Below are 13,765 nucleotides of genomic sequence, written 5' to 3'. Positions count from 1 at the left end.
TATTATTAATATTATTTTATTATTATTAATATTATTTTTTTAACAAAAAAGTGGACCTCAGCAGTCTGCGGGGGGGTGCGGGCGCACCCATCGCACCCCCCCTCCATACGGGCCTGAGTGATGAGACTAGTTAAATTTTATAACTTGGCTCTGAAGCTTAGGGAAATAAAAAGAAGAAATCATATTAATTTATTTCATTTGTTTTATTCGCCGATTTTTTATTCGCCTAAGCCTCGGAGCCAAAGTAGAAAATTGACCTAACTGCTATTAAACGCATCAACGCAAAATCCCCTGGTTGACGATCTATAAACATTGTCTTTATCGGCTGTCTCAGTGATAATATTAGTACATCTTGTCTGCTCTTGAAAATCAAGGTTACGCTTGTAGAAGAAATCTACCAAGGAATCGTGAGTTTTCCCTCGGACACCCATGTTATATTTTTGCATTGAACCAAACTCGCATAATTTACAAATGAAGAAGCGTTCTGAAAAACAAAATCTGCTAAAGAAAGATGGAATATGCAAGAAATGTTAAGGATAATAAGCTGTAAAATAATGAAATATTTAAAACTTTGTGGTTGTAGCCTTTCTCGACATAGGCGCCTTTTTACAGTATGGTTACGTCTTACTGGAGTTGTCACCACAGATATTGTCCAAGTTATTCTTTAAGTCCCTTTTATCTCAACGTGTGCGTTGCGTAAAACGCTGCAAGGGAGGGCTATTAGGTGTAGACGTCTTGATCCTTTGTGCTAACATCAACAGTACAGAGCCTTTCCCACTTTCTAGCAGGTTGGTAGTTAGTACTTAGTAGGTGTTATCTCCTTACACCCTGCCCTCTCCTCCCTCCTCGTGGCTTTCCTCTTCCTCTCATGGCACCGTCTCCTTCCGGACCGGGCCCGGAGTCGCCGCCTCTCGGGAAGTCTTCGTGCCAGGCCCCATCATCCAAATGCTCCTCAGGTCCTCTCCAACCATCTGGTGGACCTTGATCTAAAGGAGAAACACAATGCACAGCTTACTTTCTCTCTTTCCGTATGTTTGGGATAACATCGTCACGAACCTAACCCTAACCTTTCTGGTCCAACTACAACATAAAGTTTGAATGTCTCGTACACTCTCGTATGAAATGAAATGAAATGAGCTAAAACCAAAGTACCTCTAGCTACGCTATGCTATTCGATGAGCCTGTCACTGCTGGTGCGTAAATTACTGCTATTTCAGCTGTTGGCTTTGTATTGAACTGGTGAAAACAGTATGCGGCTTTTCTTAGTGGAAAAAAGCATGATGCATAGCTTTTAAGCGAATGATAGAGCTAAAGAAAGAAGTATAATACCAAACTGCACAAAACTTACTTCGCCTACAAACAACAGAGTACTCCACAGTGAACAGGCGCACAAGCAAGGTAAACACAACAAGCCACTTCCAAGTTTTCTTGTGCCTCTGTTTCAAAACGAGTCTAAGTGTGAAACCTTTCATATGAAACTGAGTTCTGCATGCAGAAGCAGAGGCACAATGGAACTCGCAAATGGCCCGTTAACAAAAACTATCTTGAAAAACAAAGGCTTTGCTACCTGGGCCTCTTCTCCACTTGTCTTCTGGTCGCAAGGCCTTTGGGGGCCCTTTATCTCGATCCCCATTCCTGAAATTCTTTTGCTCCCCTGATCGCTTTCTACCTCGCCTATCCGGACCTCCTGTCCAAGAATCATCATCAAGATCGAGATTGAAATCAAAGCCCTGCTGGCCCATTGGAAGAGGCGGGGGACTGAGGCTCATTAATGGCCGTATAGCTGGCTTGTTCTCGTTCGTGCTAGGCGGGTTTTGATCTTGTCTTGGGGGACCTGGAGGACCCCTCATCATTCGCGGATTTCTGGGATCTTCCCGTTGTGGCCCACGGAGATCGTAAGAAGATCCCCAGCTATCCCGGCGATCGAAAGCCCTGCAATGGAAAGAAATCAATGTCGACATTATTAGTTGAAAATAATCATAAAATTCCCTCCAAAAAGACAGGTCTGCCAACGTCACTCCCCATTGTCTGTCTTCACCTTGTGAATAAATTCCTGGGCACTGGCCAGTAAATAGGCCATCTGAACCTGTTTAAATGTGAAGCTCGGGAGTCATGTTGCAATAAAAATCCAAGCATTTTAATTCAGATATAAAACTTAGAAATTATACATGTAGAAGACTTTTTCCGTGTTTACATAGCCTCATCTAAACATGAGGGGGGTTGGGAGAATTCGAGACAGTTATGCAAACCTGACACTTCTCCCAAACCCCCTGAGTGAAAAAGGCCTCTATTGCTTAATATTATTCAGTGCCCCATTTGTTACTTTGGTGCTTGGTCATGACATGTGTTTAACCTTAGGGACTATTCATATTGGTTGTATTTGTTTTTATTACATGCAGATGTTGATGTTTTGTCTAAAATTCTGATCAACAGAAATAAAGAAGTGTACTGGAGAATACCTTGCGGCATTGAAATCAAGCCCGCAGTCATCAGGCTCAAATCAGCCATACCTTCCACGCTGTGCCAGCGATGGCTCCTTCTCACCCACTCAGTGTCATTACTCAATTGGCTACTGCTGGTGTGTTGATGTGGATACAGGCAAACCGATTCCTAACACAACAACAAAATCAAGCTCTCTCGATTGTTGGAAGTATAGTAAGTTGGATTTTTCTTTGCAAATATTTGCATTCTTGGTTTTTGTGGTCATTTGATATAACAGCATTTATTTAATTAATTAAAAGAATAGTTGGTCAGTTGCTTTTAGAAGTGCAGGGCTTGAATGTCAAGTAATTTTAACGTTTCAAAATGTTAATTGTCTACATTTTTACAACTCAATATGTATATACACTTGATTGAAGAAATGTTGTCAGGTAAAAAGGTATAGACCATGCAGAATAAGACCCAACACACTGTTTTCTGGGAAATGTTTGACCCATGAGCTTTTTTGCAATAATTTATTGTTCTTGTGAGAAAATAAAAGTATGTGCAGACCTTAAGTTGTTTATTGGACATTTCAGGAGTTTTTTCTATGGATAATCATTATTGTTGTAGCAGATTGTTTTAACTGGGGATTTCTTCCTGGAGTCATGAGTTAACAATAAGATTACTTCTGAAAAATGTCCTTCAAAATATTTTTGTAAGTGTCAAATTTAATGATATGTACATGTACCGTATTTAAAACTTTTGTTTATTAATTTTCTTTTTTCAGTGCCCAATAAAAATTCAGCAAGCACAGCAAAGAAAGGTAGGAGAATAATCCTTGAATTAAAATGTATATATGGAAAATAGTCAGATTTTTGACAATAGTATTTTTTTTAGAATTATTATAAAAGGAAATTCTCAGGTTTTAGTATGGAAAATGTCATATTCAGGAGTTAAAACATTTCCCAGGGTAACATGCCCCTGGACCTCCCTTAAACCCAGAAGAGTATGACATGGCATGTGCACGCACCAGTAAAATATCTTCACAGTTGTACACACACATGCTTTTGGCGACAGCAATTTAGTCGGCGGTTTATGCGTCATTCGCTGCTTCGCACGTTGTTCCAACCGGGTGTTAACATCTTTTACCCCTGCTTCCCGATAGGGTGCAGTGGTAGTTCTAGTTTCGGTTTCTGTAATAAATAATTTTTTTCTGGGAGCGGGTTATCAGCCCACCGCCCAACCCCCAACCTGGAGGACCAGGGGCCGTTCTTCGTCTGGCCTATACCCTTCGACCAATCCGGCATGGTTAGACCTGCCAGGGACCACAGTCCCCACTGGCACAGCTCTCTGGGTCATTGAGACACACAAGCTTCACCACCATGGCAAGGTGTCAGCCCAAGGTGAAGAGTTGTACACAAGATCTCGTTAAGTTCTACCGTACTCTGCAGACTGGCCAAGAACCTCTCACTTTTGGCAACTCGCATCATTGGCAAACAGTCCCTTTTTTCCTGGTTCTGCACCTGTTATCCTAAGTTCCCTTGTCTACTCAGAAAAGATTTACTGGAGCAGCATTTTTAAATGGATTAATTTTATGATATGACTGTGGAGATCCCCATAGTGTCCATCTATGACATAGGTATACGATACCTTACAGTAGCAAAGTTGTTTTAGATTCTTGGTTTATTTTTATTTAATGTAGAATGTGCTCAAGATTTGTGGACATCATTTAGAAGACATATGATAAAGTTATTTCGAAAGGAAGTCGAAGAAGATTCACCTCCAGACAACGAAAATGAATCAGGTACAGAGAATGACAAGAAAAATTAATCAGTTATTAATTAATAAGACAATAAATTTAGTAGAAAAATAATATAACTAGAAAATATAATGGTGCAGTTATGGCTGAATGCAAGGCAAGAGTGTGCAGACTTTTCATTTATGGCTCTCTGTCCCCTTCGCCCTACCTTTGTGGAGTGTGGGAAGGAAAGTGGATCTTCTTTAATTAACATAATTGCCTGTAGCAGGCTAATCCGGCAATAGGCGGTCAGAACATGGATTCTCATAGCATTGAAAGCAAAGATGAAAATAAAGTACAAAGAAAATGAAAATATTAACTTGATAATGAACAAACTAACCACGCGCGCATACAAAACTTCTTGCGCTCCTTGCTCCTGGAGTGTGCGGGGAGGCCTTGCTTGCTGTGGATGTGTTGTAGAGCTGGCCGGGGTGCTTTCCATTTTAACATTATTTTTAGGTTGGAAACTTTAAATTTGGGGGACTCAGAATTTGTTCTGAATATTTCATCCAAGTTGTCATTCAACTTAATCTTATTTATTTTGTTTTTTGTTTTCACAGAAACCGTAATAAGAAATCAGCGAAGGAGTGCTAGGTCTGGAGATCTTCGTCTTCTTGGTTCTTTCCTTACCGATAACCAGGTGTTAATCTGGAAATTTAATCGTCTGGATAGAAACAGAGACAAATTACTTGTTTCAAGTGAATTCCTTACACCTCCCATGAAAAAGTACCTTGGAAGTGTTAAAAGAGGAAGAAAGTGTGGCAAAAAGCTATTAAATGATTGTGACCTTGACAAAGACAGAGGTTTATCAATGATGGAATGGACTCACTGCTTGCGGACAAGTAGAAGAATGCCTTTGCAATGAGCTCTGGTTGACAAATAACAGAGGACTGCTTGCAAATTCAACATCTGTGCGCAGCCAGGGACTGTGTTCCCAAGGGAGGGATCACGAAACATTGCTCAGTCACTTGGTGTTGCTGTGCTTGTAATGGTTCTAAACAGAGATCACTAACATCATTGAAATACTAAGAATCAGTCAGCTACATTTGTTCACGTATATTGTTGATGTTAAAAGCTTTTATCACATTTACAACTTTTATGTATCGAAAGTGGACAGTTAAAAGAGGTTAAAAATTAACAAGATGTTAAAAACTTCCTACTTGAGTAAAAAATAGTAAAGATAAGAATGTGGTACTAGCCAAGGAAAATACTCTAGGATTTAATCCACAGATTGACCAGAATGTCATTTTTTGTTGTGAAAGGGATGACTGGTCATCAAGGCAGAATATAAATAAAATAATTGTCTGTCTCACGATGTAGTCAATTGAGTTATAGATCATGCCACTGCTAGTCTTCAGCAGTTGACCTCAGGACTGACGAAGACTGTCAGTACGCAGCAGAAAATATATCACAATATACAACTCAAGGAATACATTGTGAGACAAATGATTATTATTTTATATCTAGTTTTTTGTTTTCATAGATGGTTTGTGAGCCTCTCTGCAGAGGGTATTTGGACAAGCTATCCCAAAGATATTTTGGGTGAATTTTGCAAGCTGTTGTTGGCTTTCTGAAAATCCTAGCTTGCTTAATTTTACTTCCCCAGAAAGCAAAAGGGATTATTATTTGTCAAGCTAAAAACTTGGTTGTGATATTTCAGCAAAGATGTTACGTTTCCACCATAATAAAATCTAAAATGCCAAGGTGATTTTGGCCCTGAAACTGAAACCCATAGGCTTTTTCCCTTTGATAAGACTGCATGCCTTCTAAATGCCTTGTCATCTTTCTTCTCAGACAAAAAGGAATCTTTGTGCACATTGACTGACTATTCTTACATAATTATAGATAGCTGAATCTAAACATTTCAGTATATATTTATTAAACAGGTTAAAACATTGTTTAACAAAGTGATCTCTTTTTTTCAACCAACGACTATGTTAGACGCCAATCGCTCAGCGAGCTTAGTGGCCAGTGGTAAATATAAGGTATCTGAAGATACCTCAACACATAACGACAGAGACAATTTATTATATAATATATAACTGAACATCTAGGATTCAACCTACCTGTACACATTAAGCTATTAGTAACATTAATTTATACACATTTTATTTGTATATTTCTCATTGAAACAGTAGCCCTTTTCTTGAAAACGTTACAGTTCAGTTAGAGGGTGATTATGACAAGTGAAAATTCCTATTTTTCTGCTGCAAATATGTTGCTATGTTGTGGATATAAAAGATAAATTTATTTTAAAGTAGTAACATTTTAGCAAGAATTAGATAAAGTGTATACTGCAGTTAGCTATCAAAATGATACCTTTTTGTTTCACAGCAAAGTGTGCCTGAACATTGCCACTTTATTTTTTTTAACTTGCTGGTATTAAATGCTTTTAATTTGGATCCTTTGGTGATTCTTCAAATAGACAGCCTGCAAAAGAAAGATACCTTGTTTAATAGGCCATTTTCATGATGGCGTCATTTGACTACAACTACCAGAATTCATTTTGTTTTCCTTTTCAAATTCAAATTTTGTAATCCCAGTGGAGAGCAAAGAACAATAGCTCTAATTAGCATGAGAAAACGAAAAAAAACTGAAGGATTCTGGTAGTTGTAGTCGAATAATGCCATAGTGAAAATGTCCTATTGCCTGATGGAGTAAAGTCAGACACCAAATATTAACAAATAAACAAATGTCTTCTAACAACCATTCACACTTTGTCCTAATTTCAGTCAAACAAAAATAATCCATGTCCCGTAGGGGGGGGGGGGGGGTAGGGGGGGGGGGACTGAACAAAGTTTCAGACAGGAAGGCTTGGCCCAGAAGTATAACCACTTATTAACCTTTTACATGCCAACTTAGCAACCAAAATAATACCTCTTTAATGTATGTATGTAGTCACACACAAAGATTTTATTTCCTAATAATACTGGCACAGCATGAATGTTCATATGGTGAGGAATTTCTAGATCAGCTCTGGCTACTCTTTCAAATACCTGGATTTAATTGAAACCCTTTTGGTCCACAATCTAGTTTTGTAACCCTTACTATGAGGGTGAAAAGGGTCTCCCTTTTTGGGTGGAGCCTTCCTGTATCTTTGTCTAGAGTACTCCATTCTCCTATACCTGCCAACTTTTTCTAAGATATAGGCGTGAGATTTTTATCCTGGGAGTGCTGGGATTTTTGAAGACGACACGATTATTTCCGAAGATTCCCGAAGAATTCCGAAGTCTTCCGAAGACCTCCGAAGTCTTCCGAGGACGTCCGAAGTCTCAGGACGCGTATAGACGCGAGCTCGCTCCCAGTGCTTTTCACCTTCAAAAATCAGAGATCGCGAGGAGGGTATTGTCATTTATTCCTTTTGCACATGGTTTTCGTTCTAACATGGGTCTGAGTTAACATATTTTTGGAAATTGTGTCAAGCAAGACGGCAACAACTCACATTTTTCAACCAGGCGTGAGAAATTGGCCCGCAAGCGTGAGCCGGCATGAGATCGAAGTTTTCAACCCACACGCGTGAGACTCACGCCTAAGGCGTGAGAGTTGGCAGGTATATTCTCCCCAGGCAAAAATCCCATTTTGGCTTAACCTACTTGTAAGTGGACACCTCTCAGACCTGCTGGTATTAATGGTCGTGGTCCCAATAGTTATGCACAATTTTTGAAAACATTAATTCCATGAGAAGAAATCAGTCCTAGGTGCCCTGAGTGCCAGAGGATTTTTTGCGCAGTTTCCAGTTCCAGTCAAAGGCTCTTATTCTTTGCTAGTTGTTGTATCATGCTTTGGATGATGATGATGATGACGACGACAATGATGATCCCATCCTACATGCACAAGAAAAACCTTTGGTACCCGGGGTATCTCCACTTCAACAATGGTATGAAGGGCTCAGAGCATTACTGCAGATTTTTCATTTTGCTTTAATCTGTCTAAATTTTTGTATGTGGCCTTCAATTTTGTGGGGGAACATCACTGTGCTTTTTTTCCTGCTGGTTTATGCTTAGTTTTTGAGAAAAACGAGGCCAAATTATCAAGTCTGCTGTAAGCCATTTATATTTTATAGATTGGTGCCAGGTTTGGTTTGTAGAACCAATCATTATGAGACTCAGCTACAACTGAACTTCACCAAGTGGCAATGACACGGCACACTTTTATATATGTTATTATTATTGTTGGCAGAAACAGTCATTTTTGTACAGTATTGTAGGGTAGTACACAAATTGTCTTTACCATCAAAATATAGAGGCAAAATTTATTGCACTTTGCTTTCTAAGAGAGTAATTTAAAATTTAAACATCTAAGAAATTATATGTCAAAGGATGTATATGAATTTATTTAATATATTAATCCTTTAAACCCTAAATGTAAGCAGTAATTCAATACACAAGTGGAAGGTCACCAGAAAGGTATACGAGTAAGCAGAATCTGCATGTTTACCTTGTTATAGTAATGGCCAGACTCTTCAAAATATTACTGCAAAAATTAGAACAGTACTCGTCTGTGTCTTTTGTTTTTATTTAATTAAAAATTCTCTAAGCCATGATTGGATGGTAGGATGCCCCCCCGCCCCCCCTCACTTCATGGTATTTGGCCCTGGCAAACAGCCTAGGTTTTTAGGGACTCCGAATACCAAGTTTTCACCCACCCAAATTGCACCACCACCATCAACTACAATAACAATGATACAAGAGCATTCTGCAATGTGCAGGGATAGCCTCACATAATTTCAGAAATGTGCAAAAATTTTACATTCAAGAGATGACATGTTTCACAAAGCTTGTGTGAAGTTCTTACTAGACATGCACCTGGAAGATGGCTTTTAATCAAAGATAATAATATTAAGGAAGTTCACTCCTAAGATTTCAACCTCAGAAAATCCTGTTTTAAAGCCAAATAATTTTTAAAAGTTTAGAGCTGTTTTCATCTAGGTTTACTGATAGAAGCAAATGTTGCACTGTCAACGTCCATGTAAGCAAAAAATTGCTTGTGTAGCAGTGCTGTAAAATCTAATTGCAAACAAAACACATACACTGTGTTCAATAATATAGCCCTTTAATTCACCTTGATGTGTTCATTACAAGCCACAGTTAATTAAAGTGCCAACAGAATGACTATATCATTTGAACATGATTGGTAAACAAAATGCCATAATTTCCTGGTAATAATATTTCCAAAAGAAAGGTTAAGAAAGTCATTCAAGGGCAGTATATGTGGTAAATCAAATAACCAATTCAATGTTGAAGGAACAAGGAGAGCAGATTTACATATACAGGACCATGTCAAAAATATATTTAGTCAAAAATATTAAGGCTCATTATTTTATTTATAAGGAAAACCCTGCCAGTTGCATCTCAGCTTTTAGATGCAGCACCAAAACATAATTTGGTACCAAACATGGTGATTGATCACCAAACTATCAAAATTTTACTTTCTGATAAATATAAACTAGAGCACTCCAATAGAGCAGTTGGTCACCAAAGTTTGATACATGAATGAATAAGAAACCACATTTTCTTATTAACAATGCTAAGATAATCTGTCAAACATTCAAACCTGAAATTAAACCCAGGTCACCAATAATAGTTATGGTTTCAACTACAGTAGCCTATCATGCAAAGATTCTTTTGATCTGCACTTAAAGATCCATAATTTTCGGTTTTGGTGCTGTGTCTTCAAGATTCAATTTACACAGACAGCAAAGTTAATTTCAATTTATTAGGACATCTGTTCTCAAATTCCATGAGGATTTAATTTTTTTTGTACACATTTTAATAATTGGCCTACCTTACATCGTTTCTCAAGTTGTTCATTTCTAAGAATGTTTGCACTCAAAAAAGGCCATTCAGGCTATTCAAATGCATACAAAAGAACACAAGGCCATTTTCTGCACTTCATCTATATCACCACTTCCTAGATACAGTAAGATGCCATATTTTTTTCCAGATAAAAAATATTGTGCAGAGAAGTACACTCTTCACTTCCCTTTCTCCACACTTTCTTCGAGAAGATGCTTACGTCCATAAACAGTTTTTATTTGCTTTTCTCGTCAAATGCCTGCAGTGCTTTTGTAGCGGTTACTTTTTCAATTCCACTGTGCTGAGATACAAGATGTTCAAGTTGGCGTTTTAGACCATTGGCTCTGAAAAAAAAAAAAGTTTAAATTCACTGTCAAAAATTATAAGCCACCAATTAATTTCTGCATGTCACATGCTTTTACTTCAAAATTCTTAATGGTTCATTATCTGTTTTTGCCCATTTCCAACAATTTTTTAACAACTGTCGGTAAAGGGAGCCCGTTTAAATGTTGAGTGCTTAGAAGTTATTCTTTCGATTAACCGCTTCAAAATGGTTAATTTTCCGTTTGGAAACGGCACACTTGAGTCCACAACATGTTAACAATATGGCCGCCACAGATTTAATCCAGGCTTAATGAATAAATCAAATGACGATTTGACGTCACAGAGGTAGGGATGACAAGGTCCCCTCCCTCATGTATACGCATCGATAATAGATTTTGATTGGGCCACTTTTGTTGAAGACAATCAGGACAATAGACCCCTTCTAGGAGAGAGGAGAGTTTAATGAATAAATTAATGTGCAGATTGCAGGCTACCATGAAGAAGAAGAAAAAAAAAATGACGACAAAGATATCGAGCCAATTTTAAGACACGTGCTGCCCTCAGGGCATCACAAGTAAAAAGGATCTATGAATAAAGCCGACTGAGATCTCGCCAACCTGTCGTGGTGAACTCGACCCAACTTCGGGTAATGAACACAATCCGAAGATTGGACCACTTATGGACTTACAACTCAATGACATACTAGCTACAGCTGTAGTTCTGAAGAGAAGTAGCTACAAAAAGTCTTAAAATGATTAACATGGACATGTTAGTTACGATATAAAAAAATCTCTAAACAAGAAAAAGAGCCATCTATGATGACAGCTTCAAGGGATAAACAGTAAAGTCGGACCCATAATTGACAAGGACAATCTAGGGTGTGAGGGGGTCACATACATGTAATACAAATTGGTACCCAAACATTCTGCACCAACCTTCCTCTTTCCTTGGCTTGAGCATACAGCTCATGTGCTTTTCTGCTTGATTCTTCAGCTCTGGTTTTGTACAGTTTATGTCTCGACCTGTCACAGGGTGATAAGAATTAGAAAAGACAATAAATTCTTCCAAATAAAATTACTTTTTCAAGTTAATTCTGAGCATATATTCATTCACAATAAGCAGTGTTAAAGTTTTCCCAATGGACCAAATTCAGACCATTGCCTATAGGGCCTTTAATTGCACAAGTGGAGTGGTTCAAGCCTCTCATCCTTGTCCAATCAATCCTTGGATGGGATGCTAGTCCCTTGCAGGATTACTTTACAACATTTTAAAGTAAAGGGTTGCTATTATAACTATTTACAATAATATCTCGATTAATGGAGAGAGTCAAAGTGAAGATAAATTTCTTGTATAAGGGATACAGCATAGAGACCAGGGGGTCCATTTCATGAAGCCATCTGAGGATAATCTTGTGTATTTGTTTGGTTACAAAGACCTATTTCCTTTTACCAAGTATGTTTCTGTCGCTCACTGAATCATACATGTACATCATTCTCGTTCATTACCAAGCCTTAAAATATACCATCACATTTATTACATTGCGCACTTACCACGCATTGAAATTCAAATCCTAGCAGTATGTAGGATGTTTGTCCCATGAACCTAGTTTAATGGCCTTAGCTACTACAAGTCTCCTGTAGCTCGGTGGTAGAGCATCCAAACTAGTAATCGTATGGTCTTAGGTTCGACTCTTGATAGGAGCACTGTGTCTTGGATTTCCTTTTTCCGAGTATGCCTGTGTCACTCACTGAATAACACATCATTCTCAAAGACCTCCTGTTTAGAAACAGTACCTAGGAGTCATCTTGTCTTAATTAGCTGAGCTGCCATTCTAAATCTGGTCCAATGGCTGACCACAGACCTTCCCACAAGCCGAATGAAAGTCTCATATGCTAAAATATCTGCCTCTCAAAGGATTACTTCAAACAACCAACCTTATAATCAAATAGCTTGCTGCAGCACCAATTCCCATGAAGATGAATGTTCCTATCATCACCGCTCTGTTGTGTTTTTGTTTCTGAGCATGATTTACGACCGGTGGGGTAAAGCCATAGGTTCTTGATTGTCTGTCATGTTTTGAAACAAAAGATCTGAATTATTGACAGAAACAAACATACAACATTCAAATGAGTTAGTTTGAATGTGGCACTGGAAGGATGATGGGAGGGGTGGGTTGACTTCAGGAGGTGAAAAAAAAAAAGGACAAACTGGAGGGTCCAATTTTCCTTGGTGACAAGATTATAATTTGGAAGGGATCATCAAAATAATAATGACGTGAATATTAAATAAGGAGTGAGGGGATAGCCCCTGTCACCACCAAACACTCTGAATGGTGACAAGCCAAGTGGTTGTTGCCATCTGCTTATTAAATCATATCTTTAAATAAAGTAGCCTCCTCTGCAGACGTTCTTTGGGCTTGTCGGAAGACTGAATGCATGATGAATCCAAAGAGCGTCTGCATAGGAGGCTATGAATAAAAGGACAGAGTAGTAAGATACAACTTTTTGGTTCTCTTTGTTATAATGTGTTTTGCTTGTACGTACCTGTCCTTTGTTGCATGCGGTGTTGAAAGAAATAAGAAATTTTAAATTACCCATGCAGTAACTGCCCAGTTTTTTTTTGTCTTAACCACATGGTCAATAAAAAAGTGTATTTTTTCTACAATAACTGAAGGTCTCTGAAGAGTCTCTTGGCCAAGACAGAACGCCGCGTCAGACTAGCCACGAACATTTCACAAGTATTTAATAACTGTAAGGTTTGAAAAACAAATAATTTAATGTGCAAGACCGTGTAAGGTGCATTAAAACAAGTTTGTATGCAAAAAATAATACTGTTCAAGGAATGAAAAATTTTCAACAAAAACATCATTTACTTGACATGTACATGACTTAAAAAGCATTTAATTTTATTCAATAAATACCTGTAGTTTGATGAACTTGTGGCCTTGTCATAATAGTAACTGTAGGATGATTGCCTTTCAAAAAAATGAACTGAACAATCAATAGTATGCAAAAGAGATTTCGAGCAGAATTACTATATAATAACCAGTTAAACAAATGCCTTGCAGAAAATTATGGAAGATATCCAGGGGCCTCTGGCCACTGAGTCAGCGTGATTCCTACCTGGGTGTACAGAGCTCCTGGCTGGGTGGAATGGCTGACGGTGATGGAGATTCCATCTGAGGCACTTATAGTATGTCTGAAAGTTGGCTATAACTGGACTTAACAGATATAGGGTACATTCTTTTGGAACTTTTTACAATGGGTTTTTTGTATTCCGGTTTAGGATCAACAGAATATGTGGAATAAAAATCTCCTGATCAAATGAATTAATATTTCGAAAACAGAATGGTCTCGCGTGACCCTAAATGCCGGAACGGTGGAATGGCGGAAAATCACCCCAAATCCTACACACGGGATGGCAGAAA

The 13,765-nt window shown here is 38.3% G+C and overlaps 3 protein-coding genes across 7 annotated transcripts in view; 1 reads left to right on the top strand and 2 right to left on the bottom strand.

Annotated features, from left to right (window-relative positions):
- Positions 1-6,621, top strand: part of LOC146484800 (SPARC-related modular calcium-binding protein 2-like) — a 70,138-nt gene extending 63,517 nt beyond the window's left edge. The window contains exons 7-10 of the mRNA XM_085104243.1: positions 2,434-2,655; positions 3,209-3,244; positions 4,124-4,225; positions 4,780-6,621. Of these exons, the coding sequence (XP_084960369.1) occupies positions 2,434-2,655; positions 3,209-3,244; positions 4,124-4,225; positions 4,780-5,084 (665 nt within the window). The 3' untranslated portion in view covers positions 5,085-6,621. The remainder of the gene's footprint in view (positions 1-2,433; positions 2,656-3,208; positions 3,245-4,123; positions 4,226-4,779) is intronic.
- The window catches only part of LOC146484799 (dnaJ homolog subfamily C member 4-like), a 31,315-nt gene that overhangs the window by 12,307 nt on the left and 5,243 nt on the right, over positions 1-13,765 (bottom strand). For 3 of the 5 annotated variants that reach the window (XM_085104246.1, XM_085104249.1, XM_085104248.1), the window contains exons 6-9: positions 13,259-13,312; positions 12,273-12,404; positions 11,274-11,360; positions 10,096-10,358 (exon numbers count right to left, since the gene is read on the bottom strand). In XM_085104246.1, the coding sequence (XP_084960372.1) occupies positions 10,250-10,358; positions 11,274-11,360; positions 12,273-12,404; positions 13,259-13,312 (382 nt within the window). In that variant the 3' untranslated portion in view covers positions 10,096-10,249. Of the gene's footprint in view, positions 1-10,003; positions 10,359-11,273; positions 11,361-12,272; positions 12,405-13,258; positions 13,313-13,765 lie in introns of those variants that run through there. The other 2 variants (XR_014863523.1, XM_085104247.1) reach the window with 2 other exon arrangements.
- Positions 108-2,422, bottom strand: LOC146484801 (uncharacterized). Its single transcript, XM_085104251.1, has 2 exons — positions 1,568-2,422; positions 108-986 (listed from the first exon to the last, which is right to left on the bottom strand). Exons 1-2 carry the CDS (start codon positions 1,959-1,961, stop codon positions 814-816), a joined length of 567 nt encoding a protein of 188 aa, XP_084960377.1. The 5' UTR covers positions 1,962-2,422; the 3' UTR covers positions 108-813.

The sequence above is a fragment of the Pavona decussata genome, unplaced genomic scaffold (assembly GCF_977016875.1).
Source record: "Pavona decussata unplaced genomic scaffold, jaPavDecu1.1 SCAFFOLD_29, whole genome shotgun sequence".
NCBI lineage: Eukaryota > Metazoa > Cnidaria > Anthozoa > Scleractinia > Agariciidae > Pavona > Pavona decussata.
The sequence above is the reverse complement of the archived record's forward strand: the minus strand, read 5'-3'. Positions and strand labels throughout refer to the sequence as shown.